General features: G+C 43.5%; 1 protein-coding gene across 1 annotated transcript; it reads right to left on the reverse strand.

Moving 5' to 3' along the window:
* nr1d4b (nuclear receptor subfamily 1, group D, member 4b) lies at nt 1–9,205 on the reverse strand. The gene is made up of 8 exons (XM_067239861.1): nt 8,591–9,205; nt 4,467–4,787; nt 4,255–4,343; nt 4,002–4,146; nt 2,159–2,685; nt 1,834–2,019; nt 1,515–1,725; nt 1–1,401 (listed from the first exon to the last, which is right to left on the reverse strand). Exons 1-8 carry the CDS (start codon nt 8,604–8,606, stop codon nt 1,205–1,207), a joined length of 1,692 nt encoding a protein of 563 aa, XP_067095962.1. The 5' UTR covers nt 8,607–9,205; the 3' UTR covers nt 1–1,204.
* Nucleotides 9,206–22,829: the final 13,624 nt, after the last annotated feature.

Genomic DNA, 22,829 nt, shown 5'->3' on the forward strand with positions numbered 1-22,829 from the left:
TTATATATAATCTCATTTAATATTGGTTCTCTATGGAAGAAGTTAACCATGAAACATTTACAAAATGTACACAAAGTGATGCAATCAATCAACAATAGTTATATTTCAATAATATAGGTTCAAATCAAACAGTATTTACACATCTCAGAGCTTGCTCCCTCTTTGCAGTCAAATTGAGGATTATGTTTGTACATATCAGAGGAAGACTATGGACCAATCCTGTACATCCTCTGACATCCCCTCGTGATCTCCTCATATCTCCAACACTCCAGGTGGAGTTCATAATGGTGCTTCTCTTCAAACAGTAATAGGCACCGACAAAAAAATGGAGTAGGAACCGAAAACAAAGATGACAGTATATACAATTTGTGCAACAACAGAATAACTTTTATACACATCCCAACACTGTGGTCTAAAATGACCAATAGGTTCTCCCTGATTACAGAAATATAATGCATCATTTCAATACTTAGAAATGTAAATAATGCATTCGTTTTTATCAAAGCCTAAATTCATGATCTTCTACATTATTTTTCAACATGATGAAATGTTTTAAAATAGCTTAATTCTAACAGTGCATACATAGATGTCTAATAGTGTGTTACACTTAGCTAATGGTCTATGACACTGGTTAATCACAGAGGTTTGTTCATGTGTGGAAAGTGCTTAACCTGTCAGTTAGGGTGAATGTGTAGGAAGAAAACAGAGGTTGCTGTATATTCCCTTTCTGCGTGAAGAGTGTATGTGCTCTCTTGATGCTGGTAACGTGTCTGTCTACCGAGACAGAGGGACACACGTAGTACTGTGAGGAATGAGAGAAGGAAGAGACTCTACATTTGGTCTTCAGAGCACTCACAGTCACTGACAGTCCCTGGTGTTGAGCTTGACCAGCAGGGTGGTTTGAGGCCAATCTCACACAGAGCAGATTAGTTTATCTGGAAGCAGCTGGAAAACTCTATATATGGGGGTTGACTTCAGGAGTCACCCCCTCAGGTCCTCTATTTTCCGTTGAGATGTCTTTCAGTTCACTCAATCACCTCGTCAGATCCCACATTGCTGCCAGTGAATCTCAGTGTCCTCACAGCTGGGCTGGAGTGAAGGGTACTTGTCACCAGGAGGTTCCCCAAAGAACTGCCCCTAGTTAGGGACTCTGGTGGTCCCATGCACCCCCTTTGTTGGTTCTCTAGACTGAAGCCCCAGGGTTTCAGGGGTCGATCCGGAAAGCCAGCAGCTTGTCGGAGTGCTGGTTGTTGAGGGTGCGCAGGTCGGGCAGACGCAGCAACAGCTTGGGGAAGAGGGCGCTGTCGTCTGGGCGTCGGCGAGTGATGAGGGAGCGCAGGGCTTTGATCAAACTGTCCTGTAGCAGCTCTACGGCTCCTACATCAGCTACGCCAGAGCGATCTGAGATGAAGGGGAGAGACTGAGTGTTAAATAGGATGAAACTGTGTGTCGGTTGTACGTGTAGTATGTGTGCAGGTGTGTTTTTTCATTTCATTTTACTATGCCTCTCTTACCGGCAGACACCAGCACCACAGCCATGAAGAGGGCCATCTCGTCAGGTTCTAGCCCCAGAGAGCCCAATTTTTCACTGAAGTCAAACATGGCATCCAGCAAGGACCCCATGCCCAGCGCCCGCAGGGATGCCAGGGAGTATGTCTGCCCATTCAGGAAGGTCACTGTCCTCTCTTTGGGGTCAAACAGGGAGCAGAACCTGACCATCAGAACCTGGGAACACAGCAGGAACACAGGTAAGTATTGGACAGGCAACACTCAGGAAAGGAAACACTCTTTCCATCCAGTTTCTCTTTAAAGTTGTTCTGTGATTGACTGTACCTGGAAGGTTCCTGACTTGAGCAACATGACCTGGTCGTGTTGGCTGAGACTTTGGAAGCCTGGGATACTCTTGGCAAACTCCACCACCTCCTTGACAGCTGGGGTGAAGCACTGGGAGAAGGACTCCCACACTTGCTGGCTCGACCGACTGGCAGAGACAACGGGACATGCGTTCAGGGGACACGCCTGGGAGGGAGACATTGAGGAAGGAAAGAGAGACTCGTTTAAAATGTGCTCAGTGCTGTGTATATCGTTTAAAAAAGAACATTTTAAGAGACGGATATCTTGTTGTGTTTCAGATATTTGTAAAACTATACAAACTCACCAGCACTTTGGCACCTCCGTTCAATTTCCAGGGACAGGAAGTCTGGTTCTCAGATTCACTGTGATGATTGGTTGGGTTGGTCTGAGCAGACTGGTTACCATTGGCTGGACACTGACTCATACTAGATGATTGGGCGAAGGTATATCTAGCATTGTCGTTGTTGGCAGTTGGGTTGTTGTGAGGGGCAACTGAGAAGCTGGCAGGTGTGGGGTAGTTTGTCTGGTACCCCTGAGGGTGGGGGTTGTTGTGTTGGTGTGCTGAGTAGATGGAATCATGTGTTGCATTATTTCGGAAAGTGGATGAGCAGTTGTTGTTGTTAAGAGCTGCCATCTTGGGGGGTTTCTCATCCTTAAACATGTTTTGGTAAACTGCTTCATTGGATTGGTTCTCTGGACTGGAAGGGGCATCAGAGGAAGAGGAGGAGTCAATCTCCATGGAAGCTGATTCATTAAGACTGTTCATGTAGCTCTGCATCTCGTCCAATAGCCTTTGCTTCTCTCTCTTAGGGATACGCCCAAAACGAACAGCTGGAAGAAAGACAAAGTGAGAATAAGTTGGCAAGTTAAATTCAAGTAATGTCACAAAGAACATCTGATATTGTGCTGTATAATGTAGTTCCGCACAAATAAACAGTAATAATGCTATCCTGTCCTTGCTCCTTAAGAAACAACCAGTCAGTAATCATCATGGACTTACACAGTAGGAGCCCCTACCCTCTCACCATCTGAATCCCCCCCACCCGAATCCCCACAATCACCCTCTGGCAAACCTATTTATAGCTCCTTGCCACTGTATGTGGCACTACATCCCCCAATGTCTCCCTCTCTCTCTTCTACTTCCCTCCTTGCTCTCTTGTTCTTATCTCTCTCCGACTCTGTTAGGTTTATTTTCGATGTTAAAGTAGGTCAGTGGGTCAGATGGAGTGCATGTGATGCTATTACGGCAGCAGAGTGAAGACTAGTGTGGAAGTCAAAGATGGGAGTAGAGGTAAAGAGGTGAGAGAGGTGGAGGGAAAGGAGGGAGGGTTGTTAGCATAGAGGTGATAGTATGAGAGAATGCAAGAAATTATAGATTAAAGGAGCCGCGAGTGAGAGAATAATGTCCAAACAATAAAATAAGGACAAAAAACTAAAGTTTGCAATATGCACGACACTGCAATTTAATACAAGATAAATTAGTGTCTGATTCTTCTCTCCTGTGCTTAGGCTTTCTGGGTCACCTAAATATGGTTGTCCCAGATAAGCAGATGATTTATTGTCACCTAGTTCAGTGAGACCCCAGGGGAGTTGTGCAGGTAGTACAGTAGCACAGATGGATGGGACTGCCTCTCTGTAACTGTACCATCTCCCAGCTCTCTAATGATTTACATTAAAACTGCATTTTGTAATTGCTTTGTTTTTCGAGGTCTGTGCAGTAATAATAATAGATATGAAAGCACACTTAAGTGTAAATGGGGGGTGATCAGGGGCATGGTGCCCCAGTTTCCTAAAATAAACCAGATTTGACTGCGTGACGGATGACTACTGGGACACCCTTGCTCCTCTTGCCATAAATCACAAATGGAGTATGGTGAGACTGGAGACGAGGAACAAGGGAGGAAGGGAGAGGGGCAGAAGGAGAGTGAAAGGAAGATGCACAATAAGCAAGGGGCGATCTCATGCTGCTAGAAAGCTAGGCTACCGTCTCTAGTAGGATCTCCATCTGGCACTGGCCATTCAAATGTGTAACCATGGAAACAGCATTTGGAGGAAAAGCTCCCAGACGTTTTTTTGGATGCTTGCCACGATAACTGAACAATGGACTGTGTTCTAATGATTTTCACGCCCTGTTCCATGTCTCTTACCATCTCTGGACATGCCCACAGACAGACACTTCTTGAAGCGGCAGTGCTGGCACCGGTTGCGATTCATACGCATGATCAGGCAGTTCTCATTCTTTACACACATCTTGTAGTTGATATTCTGCTGGATGCTGCGCCTGAAAAAGCCCTGCACAGGAGGAGAGGAGAGATGAGTTGAAGATTGAGGAGTAGATTAGAGGAGAATTCTCGGCTGTGTGTCGGAGGGAGGGGTTATTGTCTGTGAATGAGACCTCACCTTGCAGCCCTCACAGGCATGTACACCATAGTGGAATCCAGATGCAATGTCTCCGCACACCTTACACAGTAGCACCATGCCTCCTGTCTCTGCAGAGCAAAAGCAAAAAGGATTGGTTAGACAAATGTGTTTGATGCTAGAAGAGAGATACAGAGACAAGAAATTAATGAAAAAGAGAATGAGAAGAGATATTCAATAGAAGAATAGCTTACTTGTGAAAGTGCCAGTAAAGCCACAGGGTCTCTTGGCCACCATTGGATGCGTGTAAGACTGGTGGGCAGACGATACTGTAGCAGTCCTTGCAGTAGGTGCATTGCTGACCTCAGGGAACTGAAAGACCAATTTGGGGGAGGGTGGGGACCTTGCTTGCTGCTCCCTTCTCCGTTTAAGAGGTGCAACCTCCTGGAAGGAAACTCCCTCTGGAGATGAAGGCTGGGAGTGAGAGGAGGGAGACTGAGTCTGGTACCCACTGGAGGGGCTGCCAGGGCTGGGGCTGGCACTGCCAGAGGACCCCGCATATAAGATGACACCACCTGGAAGAGCACAGAAGAGAGGACGGGATATTTAGGATTCGGTGTCATATGGCGAAAAGGCAAAATAGCGTTTGGTTGATTTAGCTGGTCTGAATAAACTCTTATTCTTATTATCTTTTTATAATATGGAAACAGGTTAAGTAGGCAATTATTTATATGCCCAATCTACCGAAAAAAACATGTTAAAAATCAATGGCTCTGAAGTTTGGAGCGTAAATTGAAATGTCTCATAACCAACGCTCACTAGTCCCTCCTTCTCCCCTCCCCTTTGGAAAGATCGTGCTCTGCCTACGAAATGAGCGATAGCCCTCACGTGTACGCTGAGCCAGCCAGCCGCCTCCTCGCTTTCATCTCACTGTTCCCCTTTTGGCGACGCGCCCAGAGTCCTCTCAAACCGCCAGCCACCTGACCGCCAACTCACATGGACTCCTGACACAGTTCCCGCCTGTGCTCACAAGGCGCTTTCCGCAGTCCCGTGTAGACAACAGCCGCAGTACAATAACAGGCAGCAGGGAGATCACGTTTGTAAGAGGGGGCTTTAAAGCTGTAAGTACAGAGCGAAAGGCAGGATAGGCTACCGTCTGTTTATACTCAGGCATTCCACTGAGTCACCGGAAGACTAAAAAGGGCATGCAAACGTGAACGGTCACGTTTTTCGCGACACACAAGTGACTTGGTTTAAGTTTTGGTCGGTGAATTAAAGCTTCACGAGTGTGGACTTGGTGCTTGTATTATATCCAACATAGCCTATTACAACCCCTTGTGAATAAAGAATGATTGATTTTCTCCACGGCACATTATCGCAGGCCTAAATGATATTAGTCACATATCAGGATAATGTCACATCTAAAGATGTGACCTTTAATATTAAGGGTATAAAAGTGAAACACGCACATACATTATTATGTATGTGTTATTTTACTTCTAGGACCTTGTCGACGAATGAATAATATGAATCATCTATATACATTATTTTTTTCAACTCCCTGTTTTTCTCTAGGCACGTATTGATTTTCGGAGTCGGTAATTCCTCTGTCAACATGAGTCATAACTGGGATGGTCTGTGGGCTTCTCTGTTTGTGTGAGAGCTTCTTGAATCTGATGGGTCTGAAAATAATCTAGCCCAAACACACGCATTCTAACATACATCACACACATTATGTCCCCATCCCCTCCCCAGATCCACCCACATCCCTGCCTTACCCATCCCTGCCCTACCCGCCCCAAGTCAAACACTCCCACTCACACACTCACAGTCCCTCCCTTACTCTTTCCAGATTCTCAGACGTGGTCTCGGTGTGGTAGCAGATTCAGTTACCAGGAATTGGAGCTGACCAAGCAGATGCTAGACCTATGCCCTGGGCTAGCCCCTCCTTTGTACTCACTGACGTACAGAGGTAGCCTGTGCATGTGACCTGTGAAGACATAGTTGGCTGTACAGGCAAGGACAAAAACAAAACATGCTGTAGCCCCTCCTTTCCTTCCCCTCCCTCTTGCTCTCGTTATGTGTCCAGGACTAGGGGCTTGCAAGGGGAGACAGGTGACATGTGTGTTTACATTACTAATGGTTGAAAGGAAACGCCCCTCACGATCCCTCTCCCATGTGTCTATAGGCAGCTCTGCATGGCCATTAGACCGTTGGCACGTGATAGACAACTTAGCTTGAGATCTATAATTCAGTTGATAAAAAGTGGTTCTACTGTGAATACAGTACACATGCAGATAACCTTCAGTAAGTAAGTCAATCCTATGTCACACACAAGTGTCTTGAATCCTTTATTACAATGTAATTTCTGGCATTTTCCCTACATAACTAATGATTATATAAATCCATTGGAGACACTGCTATATTAGAGCATGAAGTCGTCCGCCCACTCCCTGATTTGAGTCATCAGTGTTTCTGAAGATACCTGCGTTCCAGCTAATCTGGCATTAGTCCCCAACAACGTGAGTCTTCCAATCCAGTCATACTTATGTCCTTCCCCTCAGCCTCTCTCTCTCATTGACCTCTTACCCCATTGTACATTCATTCTGCAAGACTTCTAAATATTCAATCAGAAAGTTTTTTTTCTAATGCTTTAATTGTAATCTATAACATTTATGTAGAATTTAACTGGAATTTTAGTGTAAGAGCGACATTTAATGAAATGTAATTAAAGTAACATAATATTGTCCAATTTACATAATTTGAAAGATATTTCCCTTAATGTAATCGAATACTAAACCTATTATTACCTGGGACTATCAGTAGTTTCTGCGGAGCTATGTTTTCGTTTTTGTTTCAGTATGGAACTACTTTGAGTAGGTTATTATGTGTGTATTATGTGTCTCCAAATGACCTGAATGTATGTTGTTGCAAATTAGGTTCTTCGTCTGGTATCGGCGAGATGTAGCAACGATACTGTACGCTGGTTGAGAAACATAAGTGAAAACCTTCTGACCCACTGACCAACCTCTCACTAACTGCAACTAAGTATGCCGGAGTGCCCTATCAGGCTGTTCGTGTGAGAGCAGAGTTCGGAGGATACAAATACCAGGAAGGCGGGGTGCCTGAGAATCACGCGCGACACGTGGATGCCTCGGCTTCTGCACGTGCTTTTGGCCCTCGGCATAAGGTGCGCATTCTAGTCATGCGCATGACGCCCACCATAATCAAAACAGCTACCATGAAGTCTGGCAGCAGTTTTTAGACATGGAGGGGTGGGTCATTCTACATTATTGCTTATAACTTTGATAGTCAAGTCAAATGTATTTCTATAGCATATTTAAAAACAACCAGTTTTAGCCAACACTCTTGACCACATTTTCATCTTAAGAAATCCATGAAGGACCTCGGAATTTATAATTATTGAGTAATAGGCTACATTTGACAGTGATAAGTTTGCAGTAATATAGCAAAATTAAAATGACATGTTTTAACCACACTAGGCCTACTTCTAATCCCACTCGGAGTATAATACCATATGTCGTTATTGTGTCTGAATCAACCAACCTGGCATGTGGCCTAATATGTGGGCGTCAGGGCACCCCAACTGTTTGCATTAGATTAAGCAATACTTTTGAAGGGCTACATGCCTTTTTAGGCTACTGAACTCATTATATTTGGCTACTAATTGCTTGTTTAGTAAGGCGCAATGACTAAGTCATCTTTAAGTAGGTATTCTGGCAGTGCCTCATGTTTGTGAAAAGTCGTGAGAGTACGTTTACAAGCCTGTCTTACACGTGTAAAGAGGGAACGGGAAAAAAAGCCGGTGACCGTGACTGTTGTAAATGAATGACAGGCCGTCACCCAAGCCTACGATCAACAAGAAAAAAACATATTTGACAGTCCACTCTGAAAAGAAGTTCATGGCAAAAGCTACTTTTATAGAACCCAACGTGATTTGATTAGATAGCAGCAAATAACCCTAAACACATGGATCTGGTCATGACCCCACAAGCAGCATACAACACATGACCAGAAAGATCGTTTGAGGTCGACTATGCAGCTGTAGGCTACGTGAACATAAGTGCTATTGAAAGCAAAACAAAACCAAGGTTACTTGCTCGATGTCGCAAGGATGCTGTGACATATAAGTACTTAGATGGAATTCCACTCTATGTGAACCTACAACCAAGTATAGCCTACCATGTATAACAGTCATCGAAATCATAATTGTATTATAATATGGCACAATGCACAATGAAAACCACATACCTTAAAATATAGCCACAGGCAATACGTTCTGAACTAAATAGCATCTTTCCTAATACATAATATAAATACAGCATAGAATCCTGTACATTGCTCAGTTAAAACTCACCAGGGCTGTTGTCCATGGTTCTGTGTTGTTGTTTGTTGTTTATTATTTAGTAATTAAGTTGTTCTGTGTCTGTTGTTTTTGTGCGTCAATAAAGAGTTTTGTTAATATAGGTGAAAGAGTCATGAACCGCCAGCACATTGACCGAGTATCCCAAAGATCTGAGCAATGAAAGTGTGCACAGGGCATTGGTGTCCTGTCAAGGTGGTTGGTGAAAAAAAGACCAAAATCTCAATATTCAGTGGACAAAAAGGTTAGAAATTGCCTCCGAAGTGCGTAAACGCGAACAGGTTGAGTGCCTCCGTCTGTCTTTCTGTTGGTGTCCTTGGAGCTTGTGGTGTACAGTAACTATAACTGCAACGTAACAAGAGTTCTTTAAAAAAGAATCTCTAATATTCAGCTTGAGTGCCAGTGTACAGTGACAATAAACATCCCCAGACAGTGTGGAAGTAGTTTAAACACACCCTCCCATTAATAGTCAACACCGCGCCCACTCTAACCAGCACGTTTTCAGACGTTTTAAGAAATGTGACCAGTTTTTGTCCCCCTTTCTGCCCCTTCAACCTCACTTGCTGGAAACAGGGATTACACTCTCTCTCTCTTCCTATCTCGTCGAGTGTCACGCTTTCTCAAAGTATTTTTTCTACCTCCCTTTCTACCCCCGCTATTTCTCACGTTTTCATTGGTGGAGGCGAGACAGTTGGACTCATTCGGCATTGGAATGCTGGTAAAGCCCAGCTGCATGTGCGCTCGGCATGTGAGCTGCCGAGCCCGATGTCCTACTGACACACATTTTATGCAAATACGCCGTGCCTGGTTATAGAAGGGATGGGGAAAGGAGAGCAAGCACATGCGGAATGGGCGGTCCTCACCGTGACTCCAGCTTCCACCCTCCCTCTGCCCCTTCATCACGTTCTGCCTTTCGTAGGTAGCATGGTTTGCCCCGGGTCTTCTCTGAACATCGGAAATGGGCAGGGACATACTTATTATGGGTCAACAGAGTTTGGCTACTTGTACGCTAGAAGCATGAGACTGATCAACAGAACTTGCCAGAATGTGGGATGTCCTTATAGATGCATCGTAACCGCTCACGTTTTTGGTGGAGAGAGGGATTTGAATATAGAATATAGGTCATTCAGTTTCGTCTAGAGGGCGGGGTGCTATTAGGATATAGGAATAAGCGTATATTTGAGTGTTTAGTATATAAACTATGGGAATGGAAGTTATATATTAGACAATAAAACACGTAAACTTGGTTGGTTGTAAATAAGACGAAGCCATAGCTAATATGTAGGTCATGACCAATAATATCAAAATGTGAATGCTATAGCCTACTAGTAATATCTATTTTTGATCAGTTTGATCACATATGATAGCCTACGTACAGCATAGACTTGGGATTGTATAGAATTAACGCTCATGACAAGAACCGTAAAACGTGATGAAAATAAAGACGCTTGCCCGTCACGTGTTTTTGCTATTAAAACAGCGCCTCGCCGTGGTCAAATCGACATTATAGCCTACAGTCTAGGCTATAGCGCAGTCCACCCTTCACGAGTCCATTGACATAATGACTACACTTCTGTGCACTGAAAATCGAAGATTTTTTGTTGTTGCATGAGATAAAATGACTAATTTACATATTTTGTCAGCTATGGACGTGCTATTTCTCCAATCACAAATGTACCTAGCTGGCAATATAGAAATAACGGCATAGATGTTATACAATGTACATATGTAACATAGTGCTAATTGCAATCTGGCAAATATTTTAAGATTCCTATATGTTGAATGTATGCACCTTCCTGCCAAAGTAATCCCTTGTCTGTGCAAACTTTCATGGCGATTGAAACCCTTTCTGATTCTGATTCTGACAAGTAACAGCCTTAAATTGCTCTCTGGGACTGTTGGACATGGAAACACCTTGTACTAAGCTAGTGTTGATTTCAGGATTCCCCTTTTTATTTTTGCGCGTTTCTCTTTTTTACCACTAAGTGTCACTGTTAGCAAACAAAAAGTTGAGTAACCATACCTGTGAGAGGAGGTATTTTCAGTGTCAGTCTGTATAGCTGTCAAGCTCTGTCTATTTTGTTAATGTGTTGTGTATAGATATGAGTGTGCGTGAATGTAAAGTGTGCAGCTTGTGTGTGTGTGCAGACACAGACATGTTTGTCCTAAGGTGAGGTCCTGAGTAGGACGTCTGTCAGAACATGCTGTGACATGGCATGTTCATAATTACAGAGAGCAGTGAGTTTTGCAACTGAACAGAAACATACAGAAACAACTTCCAACATATACATTTACACACACAGATGTCCACCAACACACACACACACACACACACACACACACACACACACACACACACACACACACACACACACAAATACACACACAGCATCTATCATCTTCCCTTGCACAGGATGAAAACAGACAGGCAGACAGACATACCTCCTGTAAGAAGGTCTGAGGGTACAGGTGATTGAGCAACTTTACTACCCCAGTGATTTAATTTGTTTACCTTTATTTTGTTGTAGTGGTAGGAGGGTGGCTGAGCGGTGAGGGAATCGGGCTAGTAATCCGAAGGTTGCCAGTTCGATTCCCGGTCATGCAAACTGACGTTGTGTCCTTGGGCAAGGCACTTCACCCTACTTGCCTCGGGGGAATGTCCCTGTACTTACTGTAAGTCGCTCTGGATAAGAGCGTCTGCTAAATGACTAAAAAATGTAAATGTAACAAAGCCCGCAGCTTGGATCTTTCCTCCCCAAGCTATCTTTTAGGGAGTCAGGTGGCTGAGCGGTTAGAGAATCAGACTAGTAATGAGAAGGTCGCTGGTTCGATTCCCAACCGTGTCAAATGACGTTGTGTCCTTGGGCAAGGCACTTCACCCTACTTGCCTCGGGGAATGTCCCTGTACTTACTGTAAGTCGCTCTGGATAAGAGCATCTGCTAAATGACTAAATGTAATGTAAATGTAGGAGAGAAGGAGTGTAGAAGAGAGCAACACTGAAAGAGGATAAAAAAGTAAGACTGATAAGACGGTTTATTTTAAGCAATGAATAAGATTGAATACAATTAGAAAATTATTTTGATGTCTTAATAAGTTAATGTATTAATTCTTAATACTAGTGTCATGCCTTCCTTGCAACCATATGCAATTCCTGACTCTCACTTTAACTCTCCTTTATCCAATCACTACTATGGCCTCCAATAATTATATAATCCTGCAAGCAGTTTGTCCTGCAATCACCTCCATTTCTCCTTCCAATCAACAACTCTCCATTGGTCCAAAGTGCTCACACATATCTGCTATAATTAGACAATCACTTGCACATGTGGATCAAACTGCCTTTTAACCATTCAACCCTAAACTCACCCCTCCCCACTCCCCTTTTGTCCTATTTCCTCCCCCCTGTGTTTCTCAATCCCTTATTTTCCCTGATTTACACTTACTGCTACCCTCATGGTGCCCCCCTTCTCCCTCTCCTTCTATATCTGATTGAATTACCATAAGTGCAGTCCTTTGGCAAAATATGCCAGGTTGTTCTGATTAACACAGTCTTTGTTAGACCAGAACTTTCCACATGATCATACAGAGTTGTGGGAGGGGGGTACAGCTGGGGAGAAAAGCTGTGGAGAGAAAGATAGAGAAGGATGTATGCTGTGTAGACATTGAAAAATAAAGATGGAGTTAGTGAGGGTGATAAGGTGTAGTGAGCAGTGTATGGGCATGTAGAGGGGGAGGGAATCAGAAAGGAGAAGAAGGGAGGGGGAGTAAGACAGTAATAGTACTTGACAGAGGTGGGTTCACTGCAGGTTCATTGTGACATCATGGTTGATTTTTTGGGGAGAGTTTATATAGGAAAACTTTTCACCTCTCATTGGACACACATGTAGTGGAATATGCAGTTCTTTTTTCTCTCCCTCTAGCTGTAACTCACTCTATTACTTGCATTCATGCACACACACACACACACACCGCTGGAAGTGTACACATAGGCAAAGAGTCAAATCCATTTGTGGAAAAGGTGTACTTAAAATAAAACTAATATTTTTTTGTGAATTGTAATTGTAATGTGTGCATGAGTGAGTGGACTGTATCTTTTTGTGTTCATATGTGTTAGTGGCACAGTGTTCGAGGGCAATGGAATGAATGAGCTCCTTTGTCTCCAACGAAGTCTCCAACCTTCTGTCACTGGGACAGTGTGCTCTTCATGTATTTGTTTTTGTCTTCATACGGGAGGGAGATATAGAGGGATGGAGGTGGGGAGGATGAGAGAGATTCATATATGGGTTTGTGGAGGGTTGTGCATTTTTGTTTTTATTTGTTTTTTGTTCTTCAGTTCTTGTGCCCTGCTGTTGGAATACTAGAGTAACATAGAATGTAGTGAGTGTGTGCTTGTTATTGTACCAGACTTTTTTGCAACACGCAGTCTGTGTCTGGGTGTAATAGGTGGTGGTTGGCGAGGATTGTGAGCTCTGTGGGCAGATATCTGTGTGTGTGAGAGAGTATGTGTGTGTTTGTGTGCATACTCATGCCTGTCGTCCTCGGCGTGCCTCTCCGTGTGCCACAGAGCTTCACATGACATCAATCTGAGAGCAGTGGGATAGTGATCTCATTACCAACAGCCTGCTGCTGATTAAAACCTGCCGTCTACACCCCTCCTTCTCCACCCCTTCTTTTCTTCTTTTGCCTCTCTACTCCCTCCCTCTCTTTCTATTCCCTCCTTGCATCCCTCCTCCTCTCTCCAGCCCTAGGCTCACACCATTCTGCGGTTTCTCTACTGCTGGTTTCCAAAAGGGGCCCCTTTTCTAGTTCTCCAGAAAGTCACTTATGCACTCCCATTCTTTATGCTCTCTTCCACATCTTTCTCCATTTCCAGTATGTCTCCAAATGTTTTATGTGTTTCTCGTTTGTCATTTTTACCTTTACAAAACCTCACTAACAGCAAATGTCCTCCTCTTGGCCCCTACCATTTTATAGACTAACAGAATGAACAGAATATAATTTCCCTCATGGATGTGACCATAGACCCTTATCCATTGGATCCATCTTGGTAATTACGACACAACAGGGGCCGTTTGTGGCAAGGGGAGGGGGTGGGGTGAATCTGTCAGATAGTTGTGAATAGTAGAGTGAAGGGTGGGGGTGTTAGAACCACTGTCAGACCATAAATCTGCTCTCCCTTCTCCTCACACACTCCACTGACACTGAAACACAAACACCACTAACCTTTAACCTTTCAGATGCTACTGCTGAATAGAGGATACAGTATGAAACCCACAGACACAAACTCAGACACACACCTTACACAAAGCCTGACACACACACATATGCATATTGAATAGACTGGAGACCAGCCGGAAGTGTACTCTGTACTCGCTCAACTGGTAATGTGGTCGTCTGTTGGCCTTTAGACGACTGCTCTACATGGGACACAAGCTGTCTGGCACTTGTCAAACAGTAGGAGACTGGGGTTCAGCTCTTTCATCTACAGAAGCGTGTATAGACAGGCCGAAGGGCAGGCAGACAGGCAGACAGGAAAAAAGACAGGTACAGTATGCCATGGGCCTGATCTGATTCATTACAGCTCCATCAAATGCTTCCTTCCCAGAAAACCACAGCGCACATTTGCGTAGGAAAATAGAAGAGGAACAGAGCAGGCTTCAGCTAAAGAACAGAGAGCTGGAGAGAAAGGCCCTTTTGTCTCTGAGAAAGATTTCAGATCAGGGTATTACATAAGTTGCTGTTTTGCTGATTCCCATACAAGCAGACATTTTACAACTTTCTGAAACGCATGTCTGAGTCTGTAGAGGTGCAATAATATATCTCCCATAAAGCATTTGTTATGTGTATGTGTGTGCGTGTGTTTATATTTGTGTGTAAGGGCACATGTGTGCATACTCAGACACACATGTTGTGTGAAAGGGGATAGCCTGGTGAAGGTGCTGGGGTGCTGAGGGGGGGGGGGGGGGGAGAGGTGAGGGAGTTTAGGGGGTGAGGGAATATGGCAGTGGGTGTGCTCTGTGACTCACCTCCAAATAGTAATTAGGCTGTTGTATCAGTTCACAAAATTTAGAGACCTTGGCTTGGGTGAATAAACCAGTCATTCTGACTACAAGTTCAGTAATTCATATGGATTCTGCATAATGTTATGTATTGTTACTGTTTCAACATTTGCTTTGTGTCAAAACTGTTGGTGAATGCTGATAAGTCAAAATTTCAGCTCACTGCAACTGGAAGAAGATGATGCATGAGCTTAATATGGGAACAGTCAAGGAAATAAAAAAACCCGCTCACAAGTATAGAACTGAGAGTAAAAGGAAGAGACAAAGAAAGAGAGAGGGTGAAGGAAAGAGAGGGGGTGGGCAGAGAGCTGAAACCTAAGCTTTCTGGACCCTATTTTCCGTTCCTTCAGGCATTCTGTGGCTGGTAAAAAATGTGCTGTATATTTGAAGTGTTGGATCACGTGACAAAGGCAGGGTTTGTGAATCAAAGTGTATAATGATTTCAGGGTAAGAGAGAAAGAGAGAGAGAGAGAAAGATAAAGAAATAGGGTGGCGATAGAGAGAGACACTGAGTGAGAGAACGACAGAGTAAAGGAGTTAGAGACGGAAAAAAGAGGGAGGGAGGCGGAATGCAACAGGCTGTGCTTTATCTTCGCTGTGAGAGGGACTTCTGACTGACGAACAGAACACTACTACACTTCTCCTCTCTTCATCTCTCCATTGAATCTTACTCCAGCTGTTTGCCAGAGCCACTGCAAATCTGGTGAGTTAGTTTCCATTAACTTTTCAGGAGAAACTGTCTATCTTTCCACTGTTTTCTTTTAACTCCGTTTTCGCGTAGACAGAGAAAGACGGAGGAGTTTAAGAAAGAACATGTCAGAGCAGGAGTGTGGTGGTGGTGTTCGTGTGTGCGTGTGCAGGGATAGAACAGGAACAGAGTGCTGGTGTGTGTTTGAGGAGGACTAGGATAGCACGAGTGGAGTTTGAGTGTCCTGAGGACAGCTTTAATTGGTAACAGAGATTTAGAAAGAGAGAGACGGAGACAAAACAATGCAACCTGAACCAGCCTGATCAGCAACGCTTAGAAAAGAAAAGCACTTTACATCCATTTGTTCTCTTTGGGATCTTCACTTTTCAGATCAGACACAAATATTTTGGACCCCAAACGACGTCTTTGGAGGGTTAATGTGTATGCAAAATCCTATTCAAGTAAAGTTACTGGCAGTTTAATGGACTGATGCATTTTCAAGTCTTTTAGATAGATGCCGTAATAGCAATTTTTCTTGTTGTATAGTTTCTGGACAGTGCTGACATATGTCGTTCCAACTCTGTAGTTCTAGAATGTTTTGGGGTTTGGAGTGCTTCGTCTATGTGTCTGTCCTAACTGATCCAGACAGCCAGAGGATGTGTTGGTAGAGAAATATTCAGCAGTGATGTACATGGCCATACTGTAGATACTGAACCAATCACCATAGAGATTGAACTCAGACACCAGAGCAACAAAGCAACTGCTTGTGCCCTCAGGGCACACTTGTCCTAAAGAGAGCTGTCTTTCTTGATGGATGGCTTCAACAGCCATGCAAATGTACTGAGTGGCCCAGGTACCTAAGAATGCACACACACTCATCTCCACTGAAGGCTGTGGAACCAGGCCACCACAGCACAGTTACACAAGTGGCATGAAAACATGAAAACAATTTGCTTTGAATATTGCAATAAGTAGTTGAATGTGATTTATAGTCGCTTCCTCACACAAGGTGTGTGTATGTGTGTGTATCTGTGTTAGTCTGTGTGTGTGTGTGTGTGTGTGTGTGTGTGTGTGTGTGCGTGTGTGTGTGTGTGTGTGTGTGTGTGAGAGAGAGAGAGAGAGAGAGAGAGAGAGAGAGAGAGAGAGAGAGAGAGAGAGAGAGAGAGAGAGTAAACTAGTTTGTTAGTCGTTTTTAGTAGAATTACTTTGTTCAGCTATAAACAACACATTTACACAGTACATAGTAGTACATCTTACATACTAAAATTACATTTTCAGTTGTAAATGAGGAACCATGGCAGCTGTATCCAAACAGTTTCTTTGTACAGCTATGTGAGTGAGACTGGACAGAGCATGTCTGGAACCCAGGGATGGATGTATAGAGTTGTGTAGGTGTTTGCTGTAACACCATGCTGTTCTTCTCTATGGTATTTCTATCCTGACTCCTGCTAATGTAGCAGTCAACCGACAAATCTATTCCAGATTTATTTTCCTAATGTCCGATGGAATGTTAGTCACCACATCCAGTAACTATCATGGTACTGGGGTGAGGAAGGAGAGGAGAAGGAGGGAGAAATGCTTCACAAACAGTACAAACGTGTGTGTGCAAACAAATCTGCACACACACACACACACACACACATACGTACGTACAAATAGGATGTGATCAGTGTGTGTTACTTACAGCACATTTGGAGAGGAAGCTCCCAGGGTGGCTGGAGAGGGCCTAACTATACTTCAGTCCTGCTCATGCAGCACCATGACTCTGTGTCACAACAGTCTTTCTGCAGTCAGGCTGTCTGTCAATGCTAGAGGGCCTGAGCTAGTGGTTTGGAAGGAAGTGAGTTCATCATTTCTAAGCTGTATGTCTGTAAGGAAGTTAAATTACATGCAATTTTTTATGTGTTAGTGTCTGCATCTATTTTGTGTGTTAGTGGGTGTGAAGGAACATACAAACAGATCAGGTTTGAAGATAAAAATGACAAGAGATCTTTTCAATGTATCCAGACTGAATATGTCTGGTGTCATTTAATAGACCAATGAAGCCTTCAGAGCACTCAATCTCACAGACCACATTTGCAAACACATAGTTTAAATTTCAGTATCTGTAATTTAAAGAATGATTTGTGTCATTAATCTCTCACACACAGTCACACACAGTGTGACATAGACCATGCATGATGTTGTTCACTATTGATACTGTATGTTTGAGAATGTAAAATAACACATATTTCGTGGGGCGTATGAAGTGTACATGGAGTTCCCTACTAGCTAAGTCCTTTAATTGCATTGCAATCTCTAATCTCTGTGTCTTCCTTCTCTTTTCAAGAATGACAGCCCCTCAGGCTGAGAATGTTGTCTGGCTCCTCTCTAGCTCTCTTTCACTGTCTCCACTCATCTGTCAGCACAAAGCATTTCTCATCACCTTTCTCCCTCCCTCCCTCCCTCCCTCCTCTCTCTCTCTCTCTCTCTCTCTCTCTCTCTCTCTCTCTCTCTCTCTCTCTCTCTCTCTCTCTCTCTCTCTCTCTCTCTCTCTCTCTCTCCACACATATATGTCTGCCTAACATAAATGATTAAATACTAAACTCAGCTGTGAGTGGATATAGATAAGCCATATAGGTTAGTTCTCCATAGTGGTGGGTTTAATGATAAAAAATATATTCATTTGCCATAAAATGTGTTTAGGTGTTTAGGTATTGTTTCAGTCTAGAAAGCAAAAAAAATGGTTGTTTTGCATACCGTACCTGTATTGTTATAAAATAATGTGTCTGGAGAGTGTCATGGTAGGCCTAGTGAGTAAGGTCTCAGGCGTGTAAATGACCTCCTGGTGCATGTGCAGATCCTCTCCATGGTGGTTAATAGTGTCCTCGGGTCTGCCTGACATAAGAGACAGCACTCCTTTAAACTCAGCGAGTCACTTCCAATCCCCTCTGCTGTGGAACGCTGCCCTGCACCCCCAAGGGAGAAAAAAGAGAAAGAGCAAGTAAAGGAGAGAAGAAGAAAAGGAACGAAAGAGACTTTTGAGAGGGTGACTTCAGAACCAGGGGACACATAGAGCCACTTTAGCACAAAGTGAAAAGGTGCCGACCAAATGCTTCAATTAGGATTGACCCTTGACCACCATCCTTAGCCTGGGGCAACAAGTAGAGACCTCAACCACGACCTGCCGACCTTCATGTCAGGCCAAGGGGTTGGCTCCACATGACGGAACCATTGTGTGGTTGATTCAAACTTTATTATTATCATCATCATTACCATTCTCAGAGCTATTATGACAGCAACTATTATGATAAGCCTTATGATGAATATTATTTGTAAATCACCTTTGAAATATTGCATAACATTTTAGTTCAAAAATGTATTGAGAATACGGAATAGATGCAGTTGTCAATAATTTTCTTTGTCTCTTCACAATGATTTCTGCCAGTTCTAAAAATGGTAGACATGTGTGTCACTATTGTAGAAGTCAACGTTAGCTATCCAAATAGCTGTTTAGCTGCATTATTTAAGGACCTTGTTTATGGCACAGCTGTAACTGGCAAAGGGAAGCAGTAATGGTGAGTGCCAGTGGGATGTTGAATAAAATAATGAACCGTCTAATGACTCAAATTGAATGCATGAATGATTATTTTCAGTAAGAAGAAAGTAATTGTAGTTTTCAATAGTTCAGTTTAGCTTACTTTAGTTCAATACATGGCTGTACAAATTTCACTCACTAGACGGGTCGTAAATTGTCTCCAAATATACCGGGTAATAAAGAAAATGTATATTCATATTCATGCCAATTTTAATTGTGCAGCCAACGACATAATAGCTATCATAAATTAAGTTTATTGTTTGCGCGAATCGACCACAATCGTAAAAATGTTTTTGTGCCTCAAGAAGGCGAAGAATGGCTTAGGGGTTGGAAAGCCAACTATATTTTGACTCCTCATAATTACTGAGATATATCTCAGCTTCAAGTCAAATACTTAAGCTTTTATTTGTCAGATGAGAGAGTGAAATGAAATTGTTTTTAGTTTTTTGAAATTAGTTATATATACAGTATATATACAGTACACTTGTGTGTCTATCAGTGAGTAAGTGGCAGTGTTGATATTATTTTAGAGTGAATTCACATCCGCTGGTTTGTGGTTAATACCCTCATAGAACGCCCTGATTTATGTTCTGTGTTCCATTACTCCTGTAATTATACCTGGTGAGGTCATGTTTTTCCAGACTTGAGGAGTGTCATTTTTTTCGCCCTAATTCATTTAAATGTCTGGCCAGGCTGCCCTAGGTGTCATCCAATTGCAGAACAGCATTCACAGTAGTTTCCAAGGTGTATGTGTATTTCCTTTGACAGCTACCTTCTCCTCTCTGTCTGTCCTTTAGGTCAAGTATACTGTTTTACCCTGCACTGACTCAACTTCTGCTCTGCCAAAAAAGACACAGTAGAGACACGCCAGTAGAGAAACACCAGTAGAGAAACACCAGTAATGATTGCACAGCATTAAAGAGACAACAGTAGAGACACCATTAGAAAGACACACCAGCAGAGAGACACACCAGCAGAGTTCCTTTTAAATCTCATTATGTTACTTGGAATCTCAGTCCTTCCTTGTATGACTGGTTTATCTGCCGAAAGTATTTGCAAATCATGGCATGCGGGAAAGCTGATTTGTGTTTTTGGCTACCCGCACGTATCCAATGTTTTGCATCTTACGTTTATTAGATGTTGTTCTGTCAATTATTTCCATGCCTGTGGGCTTAGATTTTAGAAGTTTAGCTGCTTGGATTACATACTTAAACCCCCAAAAATAAATCTATTGTTTCTGTAAACATCATTCATTAAACTAGAGTGAAAATAGAAAGTAGTGTCTGCCAAGAAAATAAATTATTGAATACCTAATTAAAGAAGAGGCTTCACAGTCCGACTAGAGTGGTCTGGCCCGGGTCATACAGTTCTCTGTTTATGAGTTTGATTAAAGCTCTCCCTACATGCCAACCTCTATAATGACCTGTTGTGTATGTGTATGTGTGTGCGTGTGCATGTGTATGTGTGATGTGAGCTGGGTTTCAGAATTAATTAGAAGCACATTAAACCACCATCCATATTACACAGTGGATTACGTTTCCCACATAAAAGCTGGATACTTAACACTCACAGAGGAAAGTGTACAGTCAACATCACTAGTAAGCATAGTATTTGCTTCAACCCTATCGGTTAAGCTAAATCTATCCTTGACATGACAAGCAGGTGCTGTCATGTCAGGTGCTGCACAATGGTTGTTAAATGCTTTTCAGTTTGTTAAACAACTGAAAATATTATTTAGTGCTGATGAGGTCACAAATGACACTAAAAGTAAAGACGGCAGCCATTGCTGAACATGCTTGCTAACCATTCTTGATCTACAGTCTTCATGTATGTAATTAAAGTATTTTTTAAAGATCACTTTCTATAAGAAACTTGTCAGTGACAGTACAGTGTAGTGTTACAACATTAAGTGTAGTAATGCTTGGTGCTTCAGTCAAGTCTTCTGTTAGAGGGCTTGGTGGTAAAGAGCCAGAGGATTGGAAAGCCCCCTGACTGTAACACATGCACCAAAGCTGTTTTTAATTCTCTTTCACTGGGAAAAGGGAGCATTGGTCAACTGTGTGCCCTTGGGCATTGTGTATGTATGTGTGTGTGTGTGTGGCTCAGGCAGTGGCACGTTGAGTCAGGTCAGGACCTGGGGTGATGGTAGGGATTAGATCACTGAACACAGGAACACACTAATATCCTGACTCTGGAGCAGGCCTGTGTGTGTGTGTGTGTGTCTCAGCAGGACCAGACGGCCCAGTCTTACCCTACCCAGCAAGGCCTCATAAAGGCAGCATTGAGGCCCAGTCTTACCCTACCCAGCAAGGCCTCATAAAGGCAGCATTGAGGCCCAGTCTTACCCTACCCAGCAAGGCCTCATAAAGGCAGCATTGAGGCCCAGTCTTACCCTACCCAGCAAGGCCTCATAAAGGCAGCATTGAGGCCCAGTCTTACCCTACCCAGCCAGGCCTCATAAAGGCAGCATTGAGGCCCAGTCTTACCCTACCCAGCAAGGCCTCATAAAGGCAGCATTGAGGCCCAGTCTTACCCTACCCAGCAAGGCCTCATAAAGGCAGCATTGAGGCCCAGTCTTACCCTACCCAGCCAGGCCTCATAAAGGCAGCATTGAGGCCCAGTCTTACCCTACCCAGCAAGGCCTCATAAAAGGCAGCATTGAGGCCCAGTCTTACCCTACCCAGCCAGGCCTCATAAAGGCAGCATTGAGGCCCGAAGGCCCAAAGACACAGCACTGCTTTTGTTGCCTTACCCAAGGTGTTTCCCCTGGAGGGAGGGAGATGGATGGATGGAGAGAAAGGGCGAGAAAGAGAGAGAGAGCGAGAAAGAGAGGCAGACCAGGCTGGTGTGACTCATTAGAGAAAAGAAACAGTTCCTTGGCTCGGACGCTCATTATTTTGTGGGTTTATTGGGGGAAATAAAACTGTTTTTTTAATGTACGTTTTTAGCTGCCACTCCATTTCTGCTCCCCCATCCCTCCCTCCATACTCCTCTACCACAGTCCCTTCTTTCTCTCATTAATCCAGCTTCCAATATGGGACTAATTAACACTGCTCACCTCTTACATAGAAAAGACTCTCTGTCTTCCAGATGCCTGAAACTACCTCAAGTCTTACACATGTTCTTGTCTTTTTTCCTAAATTTTTTCCATCTTCTCTCACTCTCAACAGTTTCTCCCTTTTCTTCACGCTTTTCTTTCTTTTCGACATTGGATTTCCCAGTAAAGACTTTTGTCTCAGAGCATGGTTACTGGAGTAGCCCAGTGCTGGTGAAGCAGTTCTGAAGCAGCCAAAGCGTCTGCAGTGTGTTCCCCAGCACATGGCTGGATTCTTTCAGCTATGCACGTTACAGCATTTACCTTTGCAGATCAATAATAGACTTATATCGACATAGTGAAAGTTTTGCAAAACCCATGTGAGAAAGAAAAAGCAAAACCTCAGCAGCCCATGAATGGTGGGGTCATGGATAGGCCTGATGATTCTGGTTGTGTAAGAAGAGACACAATGAGGACCATATGAGGCTAGCAACTGATGACAGGCCTGCACACAGAGGGCTGCAGTTGGCTGATTATGGAAATGGGAGTAAGAGGGAAGACATGGAGGGGAAGGAGTATCTATGTCAGCAGTGGACCTTAAAGATGGGAGAGTATGAGGTGTCAGTTTGGGGGAGTGTGTAGAAGCCAGACAGTTTACTGGACAGAACATCTTAATAGGGTTGGGGTGGGGTAAAGGTATGCAGTAATGTAGAGTTTAGATGGTATTGTTTATATGTTGCTATGCTGTGATTGGGGGCAAATGGTGGTCTGTAAATGGCAGGGCTAGCTGTGTTTGTGTGTGTGTGTGTGTGTGTGTGTTGGAAGGGTAGGGTAAGGCTATAGTGTGCTCTAATATAGGGGGCATAATGTACGT

This window comes from Osmerus mordax, chromosome 1 (genome assembly GCF_038355195.1).
Source record: "Osmerus mordax isolate fOsmMor3 chromosome 1, fOsmMor3.pri, whole genome shotgun sequence".
NCBI classification, from domain to species: domain Eukaryota; kingdom Metazoa; phylum Chordata; class Actinopteri; order Osmeriformes; family Osmeridae; genus Osmerus; species Osmerus mordax.

Coding starts and splice junctions, on each gene's coding strand:
- nr1d4b (XM_067239861.1), bottom strand. Junction 1,726..1,833: donor TCAAGTCAGGAACCTTCCAG/GTACAGTCAATC, acceptor CTGTGTTCCCAG/GTTCTGATGGTCAGGTTCTG. Junction 1,402..1,514: donor TGTGGTGCTGGTGTCTGCCG/GTAAGAGAGGCA, acceptor CCTTCATCTCAG/ATCGCTCTGGCGTAGCTGAT.